Here is a 16,893-nt window from a genome sequence, read left to right on the forward strand (position 1 = left end):
GCCTCTTTACGTCTCTGGCCCGGGCCACAAACGAGCGACCGCCGGCTCGGCTCCGCCCCCGCCGGCTCGGCCCCGCCCCTCGCGCCGGCGGAAGCGAGCGCCGCCCTCCGCTTCCCCTTCACGCGGCCGCCCACTTCCGCTTCCGGTGCGGGCAGCGCGCTAGCGCAGCGGTGGGAGGCGGCGCGGAGCCGGTGAGTGCAGGCGGCGGGCCCGGACCTCCTGGCCGGCGGCGGGCGTCCGCGCGGCCCCGCACGGGCTTCGGCGTCCCCCCGGGCTGCGGTGAGCCCCCGCCCGGCGCCGGCCGCCAGGCCCGCACGCCCCGTCCCCCCCGCGGCCTGCCGGGCCTCGGGCCGCGCCGCTGCCCCCGCCGCGGGCCGCGCTGGTCGGGGCAGGCCGCGGCGCCCGCCGCCGCGCCGGGACCCGCCCCCTGTCAACAAAACTTCGCGGGACCCCCGGGCGCGACACGGACCCCGGCCTCCGGCGCTGTCCAGCCCAATCCGCGGCTCCTCCCAGGTCCGGGGACTTCTCCCCTAAGCTCAGCCCCCCTCCTCCGCCTCTGCTTTCCTCAGCCGCCCCAGTTTAAATCCTTTCTCAGCACTCAGCCCTGCCCGGGTCTCCCCCTCACAGTCGACCCCCCTTCCCAGGCGCGTCTGGGAGCTCATTGTCCATCCACGCCCTTCACGTGTCCCCAATCTTACGCACCCCCACGCTCCAGACCACTCCGCGTAAAACAGCTTTTTCTCTTTTTTTTTTTTTTTTGCGGGGAGGGGCGCATTCAGCTGTTTTCTGGGCTTTCTCCTGGTTTTACGCTCAGGGAGCACTCCTGGCAGCGTTCCAAGGGGGACACCATATGGGATGCGGAGGGTCCAACCCGGGCTGGCTGCGTGCGAGGCAAGCACCCTATTCCGTGTTGTCCTCTCGCTCCGGTCCCTCGGCAAAATTCCATTCCCGCGGCTGTGCAGCCTGTCTCTGCCCCCGTGGTTGGACCTCCTTGGAGCCAGTTCTGCTTTTCTCCTTCCCGGGAATTAGCCCCAGATGCTGGAGAGCCGTCTCCACACCTTGTTTCAAATGCTCCCTGGGCAGGAAGAACAGCACAGGCACTAAGGTGCATCTCACCCCGTTTGGATCCGAACCTGACGTATGGTCCCCTGATCATAGTCAGGAGTAATTCCTGAGCACTACTGGGCGTGGCTCCAAACGTTCCCTTTTTCCCAAAAAGTAATTGGGGCCAGAGCAATAATAGTACAGCCAGTAGGGCGCTTGCCTTGCACGCAGCTGACCAGAGTTCAATCCTCAGCACCCTTATGTTTCCCCTGAGCCCACCAGGAGTGATTCCTGAGTGCAATCAGGTGTAAGCTCTGAGTACCACTGCATGTGCCCTGAAAACAAAACAAAAAAAAAACCCCAAAACTAAAAAAATACTCTAGGGGAAAAAAAAAGCACTTCTCCCTCTCTCACCTCCCTCCCTGATTTCAGCACCTGGAACCCAGCACAGCATTTGCACATTCACTTTCAGAACGCAGGGGAAGGGATCAGGTTCTGGGGAGTTGGAGGGGGGCTCTCTGGGTCCACAGCATCCCGCCTTCCCAGGCCCTTGCTTCTCGCCTTCTGCCTGTCTGACCCTCCTCCTCTTGCAGGCGGAGGCCCTGGGCTCGGCCTCTCCACCATGTGGCACGAGGCTCGAAAGCATGAGCGGAAGCTTCGAGGCATGATGGTGGACTACAAGAAGCGGGCGGAGCGGCGGCGGGAGTACTATGAGAAGATCGTGAGTCCTGCCCTCACGTCTGGGGGGCTGCTGGGGTCCCTGTAAAAGTTGGGGCTTGGAAACAGGTAGAGGCTAGATCTCTGTTTTCCCAGGCAAAATCCTCCTTCACATTCTTTCAGAGATCACCCCGGCAGGACTCGGGGGACCATATGGGATGTTGGGGACAGAACTCGGGAGTGGGCCACATGCAAGGCAAGCACCCTGCCTGCTGTCGTGTCATCCCGGCCCCCTCCTTCCATCTTTTGAGCTCAATCTTTGGGGATGCGTGGCTTTGTTTTTGAGGGGGGTCCTATTGGGTGGCTTGTGTGGGGGCGTGGTAGGCTGACTCGGAGGCCAGGGTCGGCGGGCAGGAATGAGGAGGGTCTCGTGTGGCGTGGCCGGCTCTCTGTGTGGGGACACCCCCCCACCCCGCTACCATTGGTGACTCTGACGTGATGCACAGTCGGGACCACGGGCAGATTCTTGGCACCTCCTCAAGAGCGTTTATTAGAAGCAAACACAGAAGCTGGACAACAGAAAGACCCCAGTGCTGAGGGTGGGGTTATCCGGATGGGATTCAGGAAGGGAGGGCTATTGCACCCCCTGGTTCCTGCCGTTGTGAAGATGGAGGTGGGCAAGCACATGCTTCCACGTGGCTGTGGTGTTGGGCGCTTGTGCTCGGAGAGTTCAGTTGGGTCCTTTCTCTGGCCTGGGCAGGCCGACCCCCACCTGGGCTGGAGGCCTGTGTCACTGGGCCCCACCTCTCCACACCCTGCTTTCCAGTCCCCTTCTCTCTGGCAAACCCTGTCCTGTTCCTCTGTCGCTGCGATGCTGCCTCCCCCGGTCCCCTGTCAGATGACGCCAACCTTGGCCCCTGCAGCCACCGCCCTGCTCCAGCTTCTGCCCCTGTGTTCTGCCCCTCTCCCACCAGACCCACTCTCCTGGTGGCAGGGAGAAGGGTCTTTCTCCAGCACAGAATCCACCCTGCCTTTCTTAGGCTCAGACCTGGGGGGCAGGGGTGGATTCCCAAGCACCACAGCACCACCCTCAGGGCCTGCACAGTCTGGCACCAGCCCTCCCTCCCTTCTCATTCTCTCCTCCAACCCTCAAACCGCCCCCCTCACCCCCACGATAAAAATCTGGTCTTCTTGCTTCCAACAGAGGAAGATTTTCGTCTGACTCGGGAGGTACGGAAAGACTGTCTCCCCAGAATCTGCATTTATTGTGGTGCTGGGCATGGATCCTAGGATCCGGCTCTGTGCCCTGAGCCCCAGCCCCAGGCCTGGGCACAAGCCCCCCACACCCCTCTCAGCTCGGGCTTGTGGCTCCAGCTGCCGATGTCACCCTGTGGGGCCTTCTCTAAACTGTAGCTGTCGGCCTGGCATCACCCCAGATGCTGGCTGACTGAGCGTCCCTTCCTTCCCTCCGTGGAGTCCCGAGCCCGGCCTGTTCCAGACTGGGGCCAGTGTGGGTTTGGGTCATGTTTGCATCCCAGGGTCAGGCCCAGCAAGGGAGGTTTGACAGGTGGAGACAGAAGGGGAGTGGGGACAGTTACTGTTTGATTTTTAGTACTTGTTTAGTTTGGGGACCACAGGGGCCTAGCCAGCCAAAGCTGTGCCCTGGACCTCCCTCGTGCAGAGTCATTGACACCACTTCCCGCCCCGCCCGCTGTCACAGTGGGCCCACCGTGCACCCGATAAGAGGGGCTGGAGTGACGGGACAGCGGGTCAGGCCTTTGTCTTGCATGTGGCCAACCTGGGTTCGATTCTCAGCATCGAAGATGGTCCCCGGAACACCTCCAGAAGTGACTCCTGAGTTCAGAGCCAGGTGTAAGCCCTGAGTAGTGCCAGGTGTGGCCTAAAAATCAAACACAAAGTAGACTCCTGGAAAAGTGAAAAGTGCTCATTCCCGCAGGATGGCAACGCCCCTCTCCCACGGCATCATCTTGTCCCGAGACTGGACCAGACTGGCTGGGCTCGAGAGGCAGCCCTCCGGGTGCAGCTTCCTGTGGGGAGGTGACCCCAGTGCTTGGGTGGGAACAGTGGCTCTTGTTAGTAGTGGCTTCTGGGTGCCAGTCCAGCCCCGGGCCCCTCCTTTGGCATCCTCCCCTCCCCTCCCCTCCCCTCCCCCCCTTTATTTCTCTCCCTCCCTCCCTCCCTTCCTTCTTCGCCTTTTGGGTCACACCCAGCGATGCACAGGGGTTACTCCTGGCTCTGCACTCAGGAATCACTCCTGGCGGTACTTGGGGGACCATATGGGATGCTGGGAATCGAACCCGGGTTGACCACATGCAAGGTGAATGCCCTACCAGCTGTGCTATTGCTCCAGCCCCCGGCACTCCCTCTGTCTTGGGGGTGGGGGCCACACTCATCCCTGCCCAGGATTTGTTCCTGATAGTGCTTAGGCAACTGGTGTGGTGCCGCAGGCCTCACTGGGCCAGACCATGCCCTGCGGGGGGCCGTGCACTGCCCTCTGCCTGCCTCCTGGTCAGTCTTTTCTCTTGTATTCAGCAGTGCTGCCTTCAGGGTTCTTCTGTTTGGGGTGGTGCCCTGGTGGTGGTTGATGCTGGTCATAGAAGTGTCCCCTGTTCCTGTAGTCCCCCACCCCACCCCTGGCCCTTGCACCAGCCACACTTGGCATACCAACCCAGGCCCCTCTGGCTTCCTCTCCTCGGCTTCATACTGCGAAAACCGATGCTGAGAGGTGAAGGCCACGCGGACAGCAGGCAGATGACCGGACAGACAGGGCCTTGGGCCTGGGCCTGGGCCCTCTGGGTTCAGAATCCAGCTGCTTCTGGCCCAAAGTGTGGACGGCAGTGTGGGCGGGCCTGTGGGCAGGCCCATTGTGTAAGCGGCAGCTGGACGGTGGCCACACAGGCCTGCAGCAACAGCTTTGGCACCTTTGCTCTTTAACGTCCAGTGGCAGGGCCTGAGCGTAGCATGGTGGGGAGGTGCAGCAGACCCAGGTTCAATTGCTGAGCCACGTAGGGGGAGCATTTTTTTTTTTTTCTTTTTGGGTATGGGCTGGAACAATAGCACAGTGGGTAGGGTGTTTGCCTTGCGTGCAGCTGACCTGGGTTGATTCCTTTGTCCCTCTCAGAGAGCCCGGCAAGCGACCAAGAGTATCCCGCCTGCACGGCAGAGCCTGGCAAACTACCCATGGTGTGTTCAATATGCCAAAACAGTAACAAGTCTCACAATGGAGACGTTACTGGTGCCTGCTCAAGCAAATTGTTGAACAACGAGACGACAGTGCTACAGTGCTTTTTGGGCCATACTTGGCGATGCACAGGGATTACTCCTGGCGGTGCTCGGGGGACCATATGGGATGCTGGGAATCGAACCCGGGTTGGCTGCGTGCAAGGCAAACGCCCTACCTGCTGTGCTATCACTCCAGCTCCAAGGGAGCAATTCTTGAGTGCAGAGCCAGGAATAAACCCTAAGCACTGCCAGGTGTGGCCCCAGAGGACCCCCCTAAGGCCCCACAGAAAGCTAAAAGCCCAGTGGAAGTGTGTCTACCTGCGGCCCATTTGTCCCTCATTGACCCCCACCTTCTCATCTCAACAGCACCTCCAGGTATCAGGGGGCTGCCAGGCTCAGGCCATTGTGCCTTTAGAGGAATGGGTGGGGAGGCCCCTGTGCCGTATGTTGTGGGGGGATAAGTTGCGGGTGTTTTCACCTGACACCTCCATTTCGGTCCTGCTGGCCAGGACTGTGCCCACTGAAGGGAGGGGTGTCACCCTGGGTGACACATGAGCTATGGGCAGGCCCTGCACTGGGCATAGGCAACCCAGCCCTATTTGGGCCTGACTTGTCACAGTTGAGTCTTGGGTCCCAGAGAATAGTTTGTCCAAAGTGAGGAGGCTGTCATCCCCGGCAGGCTACCAGGTCTGTTGGAGAGGCAGTCACAGCCTTGGGGGCACCTGGGGATTGATAATAGTTTGCATAAAGAAGATGGATTTTGGGACCAGAGAGATAGTAAAATGGGGAGGGTATTTGCAGCTGACCCAGGTTTGATCCTGTCACCCCTTGTGGTTCCTGAGTACTGCCAGGAGTGATCCTCTGGCGTAAGCCCAAGCACCGTTAGCTGTGGTCCAAAATAAAACAAACCAAGGGTAGATTGCTATGGGGGGGGGCATGGGGACATAGGTGCTGAGCACCTTTTCCTTGGAAGGGGAGCAGTGGGCCAGGGTAGTGTGGGTGCAGCTGCAAGGAGGCTGGAGTTGGGCCACTCTGCGGGCTTGGGGCTCTCCGTGTTTGTGGGTGCGGGTCCTGTGCTGTTTCTCCCTGGGGATGGCGATGACCAGTCCTTCTCACAGGGTGACAAGGAAGAGCTTCAGGCCCAGGGCGAGTGTCTGTGCAGTGCTTTGTGGGCCAGCCTGTACAAATAGCCGCTGTCCCCGGGAGCCTGCGTGAGCTGCCTGCAGATGTGGCTGCCGGGTGGTGCCAGAGGCTGCTGTCTCCCTGTCCGTGCTCCCAGCCCATGCTCTGTGCTCACACGCCCTTGCCACCCTCTCCCTGCCCGCCCGCCTCCCCCCCCACCCCCCCCCTGCTCCCCCACACAGCCCTCATTGTCCAGGCTTCCAGCCTGGCCTCCCTCCTTGCTGGCTCCTGCTGTTAAGAGCACTTTGGGAAAGAACCAGAACTCTGGTTGGTGTAAGTGGGGGACCAGCAGGTCTCGGCTCAGACCGCAGGCTGAGCTCCTCCCCTTCCCGCCCCTTCTTGCCTGGCCATGTGGGGGGGGCTCTGAGTCCCATTCGGGGTTGCTGAGGTGTCCTGGCATAGGACCCCGCACCCACGGGCATCTGTCCTCCCTGTGCTGTGGTGTCTGGGGCGCTGACAGTTTGGGATGGGCCAGAGAGATGGCAGCAGACGCAGTGCAGACTTTGTATGCAGGAGGCCTGGGTTTGGTTTCCAGCACCACCATTCTCTGAGCTCTGAGCCACAAGTCGCCCCTAGGATTGCTTGGGTGGCTCAGAAACCCACAATGAAAGACGGGGGTCCCGTCTACTCTTAGGCTTGCACTGCTGGGGCCGCCCATTCCTTGCAAGCCTTGCGCTTGGCACAGTGCCTTTCCAGGAGGTGGCACTCACTCTGACCCGTGCTGTGGGCTGCTCAGGCATCTGGCGCCCCCCAAGTCCTGACTCTGTGTGCATGCGTTTGGGCCACACCTGGTGGTACTTGGGAGTGGCTCCCATGGTACCCGGTGGGCCATGTGGTGCTTGGGTGGTGTGGTGTGGTACCTGGTGGGCTGTGTAGTGCTTGAGGGGCCGTGTGGTGCTTTGGGGGATCGTATGGTACCTGGGGGGGAGGTGTTACCTGCAGCTGGCATATATAATGTGACCCCTACTTGTGGAGCCAACTTGCCTCTCACTGTTTTTTTTTTGTTTTTTTTTTTTTGCTTTTTGGGTCACACCCGGCGATGCACAGGGGTTGCTCCTGGCTCTGCACTCAGGAATTACCCCTGGCGGTGCTCAGGGGACCATATGGGATGCTGGGAATCGAACCCGGGTCGGCCGCGTGCAAGGCAAACGCCCTACCCGCTGTGCTATTGCTCCAGCCCCTCTCACTGTTTGTTTTTTGGGCCACACTTGGCTGTGCTCAGGGCTGACTCCTGCTTGGGGGCCCCTATCGGGTCAGCCATGTTGCGCAAGGCCAGTGCCCTCCCTCCCCATTGTGCTGTTGCTCCAGTCCGTCGTGTCCTCTCAGTCCCCCCGCAACTCCTCATTCTCACAGGGGAGGTTGCTGGGGGTCCAGGCCCTACCCACTTGTTTGGGGTTGTAGTCCTTCCCCTTCTGTGCTGTGTTGGCGATGGAACCTAGGGCATCCCTCAGGCCCACTGTGTGTGCTGTCGCCGTGCCACCTCCCTGGCCCAAGCACTCCTTCCTCTCGTCCCTGTGTTGTTTTTTTTTTTTTTTTGGGTCACACCCGGCAACGCACAGGGGTTATTCCTGGCTCTGCACTCAGGAATTACCCCTGGCGGTGCTCAGGGGACCATATGGGATGCTGGGAATTGAACCCGGGTCGGCCGTGTGCAAGGCAAACACCCTACCCACTGTGCTATCGCTCCAGCCCCCATTGTCCCCGTGTTTTTTGTCGTCATGATGGCCTCACGCACTTGGTTGTTGTGGTGGCACAGTGGGTTGCGGTGGCAGGCTGCCAGGGACGGGCTTGGACTCAAGGCTCACCCCTGAGTTCCCTGCTGTTGAGTGTGGAGGGTTTGGCTGGACCCAGGGCCTGTCCTCACTCTTCAGCTGTGTAAACAGGGACCCATGTGTCAGCGGCACTGCACAGTCCTGTCCGCTGAGTGACTTGTGGGTCCACCGGTGGACTGTGGCCCCGATGGCAGGCTTGGCCCACATCAAGGCTGTGATGCTCTTAGGTGGCCCCTTTCTCTTGTCTGTCGTGTCCCATCCCCCTGTGTCCCACCTGCAGGAGCCCCGCCTTCCTGCGTGTGTCTTCCTGGCCCTGCAGCCCAGTGCCCAGATCTGTTCTTTTGAGTCATGGCCTGGGCTGAGCCAGGCTGGGTCCTGGGCTGTGTTGCCAAGGGGGACAGTGCTCCCCTGGAGCCTGCCACCTGTGACCTTGGTCTTCAGCCTGGCTGACGGGGATCCCTGCGGGAAGATTGTGAGGCGGCTGGGCTGAGCGCAGCCCCTGGGGGGCGCTGAAGAGTCGGGTGCAGTGGTGACACCCCTCCTGTCCTTGCAGAAGAAGGACCCGGCGCAGTTTCTGCAGGTGCATGGGCGCGCATGCAAGGTCCACTTGGATTCCGCCGTCGCGCTGGCTGCAGAGAGCCCCGTGAACATGTGAGGCTGAGGGGACCGGGACTGTCCGAGGCAGGGGCATGTGGGGGATACGGTGTGGGACTGTCTAGGGCTGATGGGAACTCAGCACAGTGGCCCTGATGGGAACTCAGCACAGTGGCCCTGAGACGGGTGCCAGTGTTCCCGCTCCTGAGACTGGCGTCTGGGGGCTTCAGGACCCTAGGTGAGGGTGTGGCGGCGTTGGGGGTGCCGCTGAGTAGGGTGCTGGGGGAGAGAGGGCCCAGGGGACGCTTCAGCCCTGGCTCCCCCACCCCCCACTCCAGGATGCCCTGGCAGGGGGACACCAACAATATGATCGACCGCTTTGATGTCCGCGCCCACCTGGACCACATCCCCGACTACACTCCGCCGCTGCTCACCACCGTGTAAGTGTCTGGCCAGTGCGGCCCCTGGGCGGTGCCGGTCCCCACCTCTGACCCCGGCCCTGGCCTCCCCACAGCTCTCCAGAGCAGGAGTCGGACGAGCGGAAGTGCAACTATGAGCGTTACCGGGGCTTGGTGCAGAACGACTTCGCTGGGAGTGAGTCCTCCCCTTGGCGCAGGGTCCCCGCATCCTGGGAATGGGGTCCGGCGTGGGGAGAAGGGAGTCTTTCTCAGTCTGTCTCCCCGTGGCCTGTACCCGACTCTGCTCGCTTTCCTGACCACATGGGGGCCGTGGAGGGCAGGTCCCCGCCTGCACTGCCAGCTCTCGCCAAAGCCTCTGTGGAGCCCGTGGGTGCCCGGCCTCCCTGCCTCATCAGTTCCCGACTCACTCTTTCCGGGACTCGTATCTCACCTGCGGCTCCCAGGGGGCGGGGGTACTCGTGCCCTTGCAAGGCAGCAGGGACACTCCATCCTACAGAGAAGGGTCCCTTGTGGGGCCAGTGGCAGCACAGTGGGGAGGGCGCTGCCAGCCCAGAGTCAATCCCCAGCACCCTATAGGGTCCCCTGAGCACCACCAGGAGTAATGCCTGATGCAGAGTCAGAAGTAAGCACTGGGACCACCAGGTGTGACCCCGAAACAAAGACAGACAAGGGCCCCACGTGGCAGCTCGTTTCTGGGGCTCCCTGTGGGATCTGGGGAGGGACACGGGCCTCACAGAAAGGTGCTACGCTAGCTTCATTTGTCAGTGGGAGGGGGCGAGGGCCTGCTCCTCCTGGCTCTGCTCAGGGGTCAGGTGCTGGGATGAAACCCAGATGGACCTGGACCAGGAGTCTCCGTCCCCCAGTTCTGCCTCTCCAGCCCTGCGTGGAGCCTGGCCGTGCCTGCTCACCTGCTGGGCGCCCTGTCCTGGGAGGTGCGGTGGCATCTCTGCGTGTAGAAGTCAGGTTGCAGGGGGCCCCCGGGTTCTGTGCCGGAACCCGGGACAGCTCATCCCAGCACTGTGGGCACAGAACCAGAAGCGGGCCCCACGTGGCCAAAATTCTAGTAAACTTAAGCAAGGACTTAGGAGCAGGAGATCAGGCTTTGCTGTCACTGTCGTCACCAGAGACAGGTCCATGGAGGGGGCGTGCAGCCAGGATCCCCCTCTAGCCTGCCCTTCCCCCACCCAGTCCCTCATGAGGTGATGACACACTGTGACCAATGGGGGGCAGTGAGCCAGCAGAGGCCAGCCACAGGCCTGGCGCCCCCTAGGGGCCAGGAGCAGCCACATCCTTTGCAGTATACCTGGCTGTTGCCCCTCGGGCCTGTGGGTGGGCCATGCGGAGGGGCTTCCCAAGGTCCCCGCAGAAGGCAGGTGTCTTCTGCAGGGAAGGAGAGAGGTGCCCTGGCCCCTCACAGTGCCCCCAGAGTTGGATGGTGGGTGAGAACCTGGGGGCCCCAGGCTCCGCTATGTCAGGAGGGAAACTGAGGGGCAGGACTGTAGACTCAGGCGACATGGTACAAGACTGCCTCCCGCTGCTTGCCTCCCATGGCTGGGGTTTGTGACCTTTGCCCTGAGTGCTGTGGGGGGGTTCCCGGCTTTCCTGCCCCACCCCTGAATTTCCAGTTTCCTATCAACCTTGTGTCCTGGCCCCCCAGTCTCTGAAGAGCAGTGCTTGTACCAGATCTACATCGATGAACTCTACGGGGGTCTCCAACGGCCCAGTGAGGAGGAAAAGAAGAAGTGAGTTGGCTGGGGGGCCGGGATGGGGAGGGTGGAGAGGGAGGGTTGGGGGCACACAGGTGGGGTCTAGGGGAGATGGGGGGGTTCCTGGATGCCCGCTCTCCACCCCTCTCAGTTGCTCTCCCTGAGCTGCCACTCCTGGTGTACACTGGTACCAGCATGGCCCTGGTTCCGGGTGGCGAGGGCTGGGTTGGGCTGTCCCCACTGTGCTGCTTTCTGGTCAAGTCCCTGGAGCCATAGAAGGGGCCTGGGGCTTGGACCCCGAGCAGGAGCCCCCCCAGAGGCCATTTGCAGGCCCATCACTGGGGGGAGCAATTTCGAGCAATTGCTTCTCCCCATATGGCCCCTCTCTGCCATCAGCCCGGCCCCTCTGCACCCATAGTCCCAGGATCCTGCCCGCCCTCTCTGGGTGAAGAATTCCCAGGCATGCTGCGAGTTCTTGGCTCCCCCTGCCCCGAACTCTCTTCTGGGGTGAGGTCAGCAGCACCTGAGGATCCTGGCGTGGGGGCAGTGTCCCTTGACAGCTGGCCCTGCCGGGGGGCCTTCCTGAGCCTTGGAGCTGGGCCTGCAAGAGGAGGCAGAGGGTGGGGCAGTGGGGAGGTCCCCGGCTCATGGCTGCCCTGTGCCAGGCTGGCGGAGAAGAAGGCGTCCATCGGCTACACCTACGAGGACAGCACCGTGGCCGAGGTGGAGAAGGCAGCCGAGAAGCCGGAGGAGGAGGAGTCGCCGGCTGAGGAGGAGAGCAACTCGGACGAAGATGAGGTCATCCCCGACATCGGTGGGGTCCCCTCTCTGCCCTCTCCCCCCCGCAGCCCCCGGGCTTCGGTTCTCTGGCCCCTTACCCACCTGGTGCTCCCCGAGCTTAGAGCTGCCTCCACCCTGCCTCGTGCTCCCTCTCCCTCCTGCCTGTGCTGCCTGTGCTTGGGGTGGCTTCCAGGAGGTGCCGCCCCGGCCCTGACCCCGGCCGGCTCCCAACTGTTTCTCACCCTCCTGGACCCCCACTGACGTCCCACCTGCCTTTCCCTCGGTGCGGCCCCCTGCTGTGTGGTCACACATTGGTGCTCCTACCCCCTGGGCACCGTCCTACTACCCCCATGCCCTGCCCGTGCCCCTTCTTCCTTCTTCCCTGCCCTCACCCCCTCTCGTCCCCTCCCCTGTCCCTCTGGGGCTTCCCTCAGCGCCTTGTGCCTGCCCTTCCCCGTTTGCTGCCTCCAGCCCGGCCTGTGCCGGCTGGGGGCACCCAGGTGAGCTGGTTGGTTCCTCCCTGCGGGAGCTCCCAGTGGTGGGGACCCCCCCCCCCCCGTCCCTCTCCGGGGCTCGGCCTCGGCTCCCCCGTCTTCCTTTATGGCCATGGCCCCTGACGGTGTTTCTCTTGGTGCAGACGTGGAGGTGGATGTGGACGAGTTGAACCAGGAGCAGGTGGCTGATCTCAACAAGCAGGCCACCACCTATGGCATGGCCGATGGCGACTTTGTCAGGTGTGCAGACCTGGGCTGGGTGGGCAGTGCCCCCTAGTGGAGGCTTCAGTCACCTGCACTAGTCGGTACTAGTGGCCCCAAGAGACAGGGCTGGTTACTGCTCTGCTCCCCGGAGTGCTGGGTTTTGGTTTGCTTTCTAGCAAGTTCTGGGTAGCTGTGCCCGGTGCTGGGAGCCCCAAGGGCTGCCCTTGGCTTCCTGCCCCCGTCCTCGGGCGGCCTGTGCTCTCCAGTGACATATGCCCCCCACCAAACCCCCCTTCCCAGGATGCTCCGGAAAGACAAGGAGGAGGCCGAAGCCATCAAGCACGCAAAGGCCCTGGAGGAGGAAAAGGCCATGTACTCGGTGAGCGTGGGGCTGCTCGGGGGTGGGCTGTGCGAGGGCGTGTGCCTGGCCCGGCCCCTCACCAGCCGGGCACCCCTCTAGGGCCGTCGCTCCCGGCGCCAGCGGAGGGAGTTTCGTGAGAAGAGGCTTCGTGGACGCAAGATCAGCCCCCCCAGGTGGGACCCCAGGGCCCTGCGCGCCCACACCCCTGGGGCCAGACTTGGTTGCTAGGATGGGGGCTGGCTGGGAGGCGGGCACCCTTCCTGTGGAGAGCACCCCTTGCAGGGCTCCCCGAGAAGAACTGAGTGGCAGGAGGGACCGGGAGGGCGTGTGTTTGCCCCTCTCGGGCACCTGTGGGACCCATCTGGGGAGCTGGTGGGCGGGCCCTGGACTCTGACCCGCCTGCTCCTGCTCCCACTTCCTTCCATCCCAGATTCAGTCCAGCACTTCCTGTTCGGGCGCTGGCAGCTTTCGGGGGCTGCACCAGCTACAGGCCTGGCAGGCCTGTGGGGAGGCTTTGGGGCGCCACTGCCCTGGGCCCCTGCTCCCCTGTCCCCATTGATAGGTGTTCACGTTGTGGGTGACGGTGGCTTTGTGACCCCTGAGCTGGTGGGGTGGCAGCGCCTGGCTTCCACGCCGTAAACCATGCATGATGCCATCTGCCTGGATTTCTTGCGGGGGCATGTGGCTACACAGGGCCAGGTCCCCCCACGTGCTGGTGTCTGGCCCGTGCATCTCCATGAGGGCTGTGCCTAATTCCGTGCCTGCCCCGTCTCCGTCCCTCACCCACCCCGTCTCCCACAGCTATGCCCGCCGAGACAGCCCCACCTACGACCCGTACAAGAGGTGAGTCCCGGGGCACTCTGCCTCCCTCCCAGCCGAGCCACTCCCCCTCCCGCAGGGAACCTGACTGGCCTCCTCTTGCGTGCCCAGCAGGTCACCCTCCGAGTCCAGCTCTGAGTCCCGCTCGCGTTCGCGCTCCCCTACCCCGGGCCGCGAGGAGAAGATCACCTTCATCACCAGTTTTGGGGGCAGCGACGAGGAGGCTGCCGCTGCCGCTGCTGCCGCTGCCGCGTCAGGGGCCACCGCAGGGAAGGCCCCTGCACCCCCCCAGCCCGGCGGGCCCGCACTGGGACGTAATGCCAGCGCCCGGTCGGTAACGCTCACGCCGCCCGCCCTATGCCCGGCCGTCGAGGGGTTGGCCCCGGGGCAGGGGGGCCCTCGGACCCGGCCCGAGCTGACTGACAGACCCTCCGTGCCCCGCCTGCAGCCGCCGCTCCTCCTCCTCTTCCTCGTCCTCCTCCTCTGCCTCGAGGACCTCCAGCTCCCGCTCCAGCTCCCGTTCCAGTTCCCGCTCCCGCCGTGGCGGGGCGTACTACCGCACAGGCCGCCACGGCCGCTCCCGTTCCCGCTCCTGGTCACGCTCGCGCTCGCGCTCCCGCCGCTACTCGCGCTCCCGCAGTCGTGGACGGCGGCCCTCGGGGTGCGGGTCTCGGGATGGCCACCGCTACTCCCGCTCCCCAGCCCGGCGCGGGGCTCACGGACCCCGCCGCAGGAGCAGGTGCGTGGTGGGGGAGCCCTGCCCCAGGCTTGGGAACTGGGACGCCTGTCCCGGGGGCTTCTGAGGCCCCCGTGTTGTGGCAGTCTGGGAAGGGGAACAGCCCCTTGACACCCAGGTGGGACTCAGCTGGTGGAGGATGCTGGGGAGGGCCTCCTTGCCCACTTTCTCCTGAGGGTTCTTGTTCGTTTTCTCCACTCGTCTTGGATTTGGGACCACACCTGGTGGTGTTCAAGGCTTGCTCCTTGCTCTGCCCTCAGGAGTGACCTCTGGTGGTCCTCGGGATTGGATCTGTATCGGCTGTGGGCCAAGCCCCCACCTCCCCCCTGCGGGACCACCCCCTCGGGCAGGCTTTTGAAGGTCCCATCTGGTTTGCTCACTGCTGGAGCCTGAAACTCTCGGGCAGCCCAGCGGTCAGCGTGGTCACTCGTTCTGGCTCCAGGTCATTTCCGGCAGCCTGAGCGTCGTGTGGACAGGAAAGGGCTATGGGGGAGGTATCGTCGGGCAAACCTCAGATGTTCACCCGAGGGCGCCCCTAGGACAGTCCCTCACAGCCTCATCCTGTTTGTCCCCGGACTGATCTGTGGGTCTGCTGCAGGCGGGGTGGGGACAGACCCCAGCAGGTGAGCTGGGGGAGGGCAGGTCCGGGCCCTGTGTGGAAAAGGGGTGCTGGCCAGCAGGTGTTTAGCATGGGCAGCGTGAAGCCCCCCCCCCCAGGCTGCTGTGGTCAGAGGGGATCCAGTGTGTAGGGCAGGGGGGACAGCAGCCGGGCAGGGGGGAGCCCGAGGGGGCCCCGGAGCCTCACCCCCGGCTCCCCCCACACAGGAGCCGCTCTCGCTCAGGGGACCGGTACCGGCGGGGTGGCCGCTGTCCCCGGCCCCACAGCAGCAGCCGGAGCCGGAGCAGCTGGTCCCTGAGCCCGTCCCGAAGCCGCAGCCTGTCCCGCAGCCGCAGCCCCAGCCAGAGCCGCAGCCCCTCCCGAAGCCGCAGCCCCTCCCGCAGCCCCACCTGCAGCCCCTCGCCGTCGCCCCCGAGGGAGAAGCTGGCCAGGCCGGCAGCGTCCCCCGCCGTGGGCGAGAAGCTGAAAAAGTGAGGGGGGTGGGCGGCCCGGGCTGGCGTGTGCGTCCAGGGGCGGGCGTGGGGGGCACAGTCCTGGCTGACCGCGCTTCTGCCCCTGCCCCAGGAACGACCCTGCCGCTGGTAAAGAGACAGGAGCTGCCAAAGTCAGTAAGAATTCGGACTCGCCCGTCTAAGTCCCACAGCAGCGGCAGTGCCCAAGAGCAGGGCCAGGCGGGCCTGCAGGGGGGCTGGGAGGGTTCTGCCCCGTGAGAGCCCCGCCCCGCCATGCTGGCCCCTGGGGCTTTAGCCCCGGGCACCCACCCCCACACCCCAGCGGGCGTCCCAGGCTCTGGGTGAGTCGGGTGCAGGGGCTTAGACACCCACCCCCTCTCCTGCCTCTTCCCCTCCCCAGCCCAAGCTGACGCCCCAGGAGAAGCTGAAGCTGAGGATGCAGAAAGCCCTCAACAGACAGTGTAGGCGCCTGCGGCTCCCCGGGTGGGGGTTTGTAGCTTTGGGGCCAGGGGCTCCGGAGGGCACCCCTCAGCCCATGTGTTCCCCCTTAGTCAAGGCGGATAAGAAGGCGGCTCAGGAGAAGATGATTCAGCAGGAGCACGAGCGCCAGGTGAGGGGCCTGGGTGGGAGGCCTGGGCGGGCAGTGGGGCCCCAGGGGCGCGGCAGGTCCTCATTCCCCTGTCCTAGGAGCGGGAGGACGAGCTCCGAGCCATGGCCCGCAAGATCCGGATGAAGTAAGACCCCTGCGCCCAGAGCCCTGCCAAGTCCTTCACTTGTCCCGGTGCCTTCGAGGTTCCCCCCGCCCCACAGAGGCCTCTGACCAGCCTGCCAGGGCCACGCCCCAGCTCTGCCCTTTCCTGCAGGGGGCTTGCCCCACCTCTGCCTGGCCAGCCTGCCAGCCTGGCCCGCCTCACCCCTGCGGCTCCAGCTCAGAGGTGGTGGCTCTGTCTTAGGTTTTCATTGTCGACGATGGTGAAGTTATATTAAAGCGAAACCATTTTCTTTTAAAAAGTCAGAAAAAGATGCACCAGTTCTAGCATGGAGGTGGGGAGTTCCGGGCAGCTGCTTCCGGTCTCTGGGAGGCCTGGGGGAAGTGGGGGGGGGGTAGGTGTGGGGAGAGGCTGGGCCTCTCTGTCTGCAGCCCAGCCCCCGCTTCTGACCAGTAGCCTGGGTTGTTCTCTGCCCTGGCCAGCCTGGGCATGTCGGGCCCCCTTCCTGGCACACTGGCCCTTGGCCCTGCAGATCCCAGTCCAGCCAGTCCCACGCTGGGGACGGCCTGTGTGTGACCGGGGAGGGGGAGGCAGTGGCCTCCCTGGTGGCCTGTGTGGCCTCACCCTCGGGTGCCCCCTGCCCTGCAGGGAGCGGGAGCGCCGTGAGAAGGAGCGAGAAGAGTGGGAGCGCCAGTACAGCCGCCAGAGCCGCTCGCCCTCCCCCCGCTACAGTGAGTGCCGGGGGGTGCGCAGAGCACAGGGACCCCAGGGGCACCCCAACCCCCCCTCACCTGCCTCCTTCCTTTCCAGGTCGGGAGTACAGCTCTTCCCGAAGGTGAGTGAGCTGGGGACACCCTCTCCCTCGCTGCTCCCCTCGACTGCAGCTTCACGAATCCCCCCCCTTCTCTCCTCAGGCGCTCGAGGTCCCGGTCCCGCAGCCCCCATTACCGACACTGAACAGAAGAGGGGGGCCGAGGGGGACGGGGTGCAGGGCCAAGGGCCGAGGCTGTGAGGCTGCTGGGGTTCCCAGTGAAATAAAGACTATTTAATTCCCACCCTGCCTCGGTGTCTGCTGCCTGTGGGGACAGGCCCGTGCCCCTC

At 63.8% G+C, this 16,893-nt stretch overlaps 1 protein-coding gene across 5 annotated transcripts; it reads left to right on the forward strand.

Annotated features, from left to right (window-relative positions):
- The first annotated feature begins 129 nt into the window (after positions 1-129).
- Positions 130-16,841, forward strand: CLASRP (CLK4 associating serine/arginine rich protein). 5 transcript variants are annotated; one of them, XM_055146070.1, is made up of 21 exons: positions 130-191; positions 1,638-1,765; positions 8,452-8,549; positions 8,831-8,932; positions 9,007-9,086; positions 10,569-10,653; positions 11,283-11,431; positions 12,035-12,131; positions 12,396-12,474; positions 12,556-12,629; positions 13,258-13,299; positions 13,387-13,605; positions 13,724-14,014; positions 14,837-15,100; positions 15,195-15,234; positions 15,483-15,543; positions 15,634-15,692; positions 15,770-15,816; positions 16,441-16,523; positions 16,603-16,627; positions 16,707-16,841. In XM_055146070.1, exons 2-21 carry the CDS (start codon positions 1,667-1,669, stop codon positions 16,747-16,749), a joined length of 2,037 nt encoding a protein of 678 aa, XP_055002045.1. In that variant the 5' UTR covers positions 130-191; positions 1,638-1,666; the 3' UTR covers positions 16,750-16,841. The 5 variants fall into 5 exon arrangements, 3 of the variants coding, with proteins under 3 accessions (XP_055002045.1, XP_004607803.1, XP_055002046.1); XM_004607746.3 differs by having other exon boundaries at positions 13,390-13,605; XM_055146071.1 differs by lacking the exon at positions 130-191 and adding an exon at positions 384-513.
- The last annotated feature ends 52 nt before the right edge of the window (positions 16,842-16,893 follow it).

Source organism: Sorex araneus, chromosome 8, assembly GCF_027595985.1.
Source record: "Sorex araneus isolate mSorAra2 chromosome 8, mSorAra2.pri, whole genome shotgun sequence".
NCBI classification, from domain to species: Eukaryota; Metazoa; Chordata; class Mammalia; order Eulipotyphla; family Soricidae; genus Sorex; species Sorex araneus.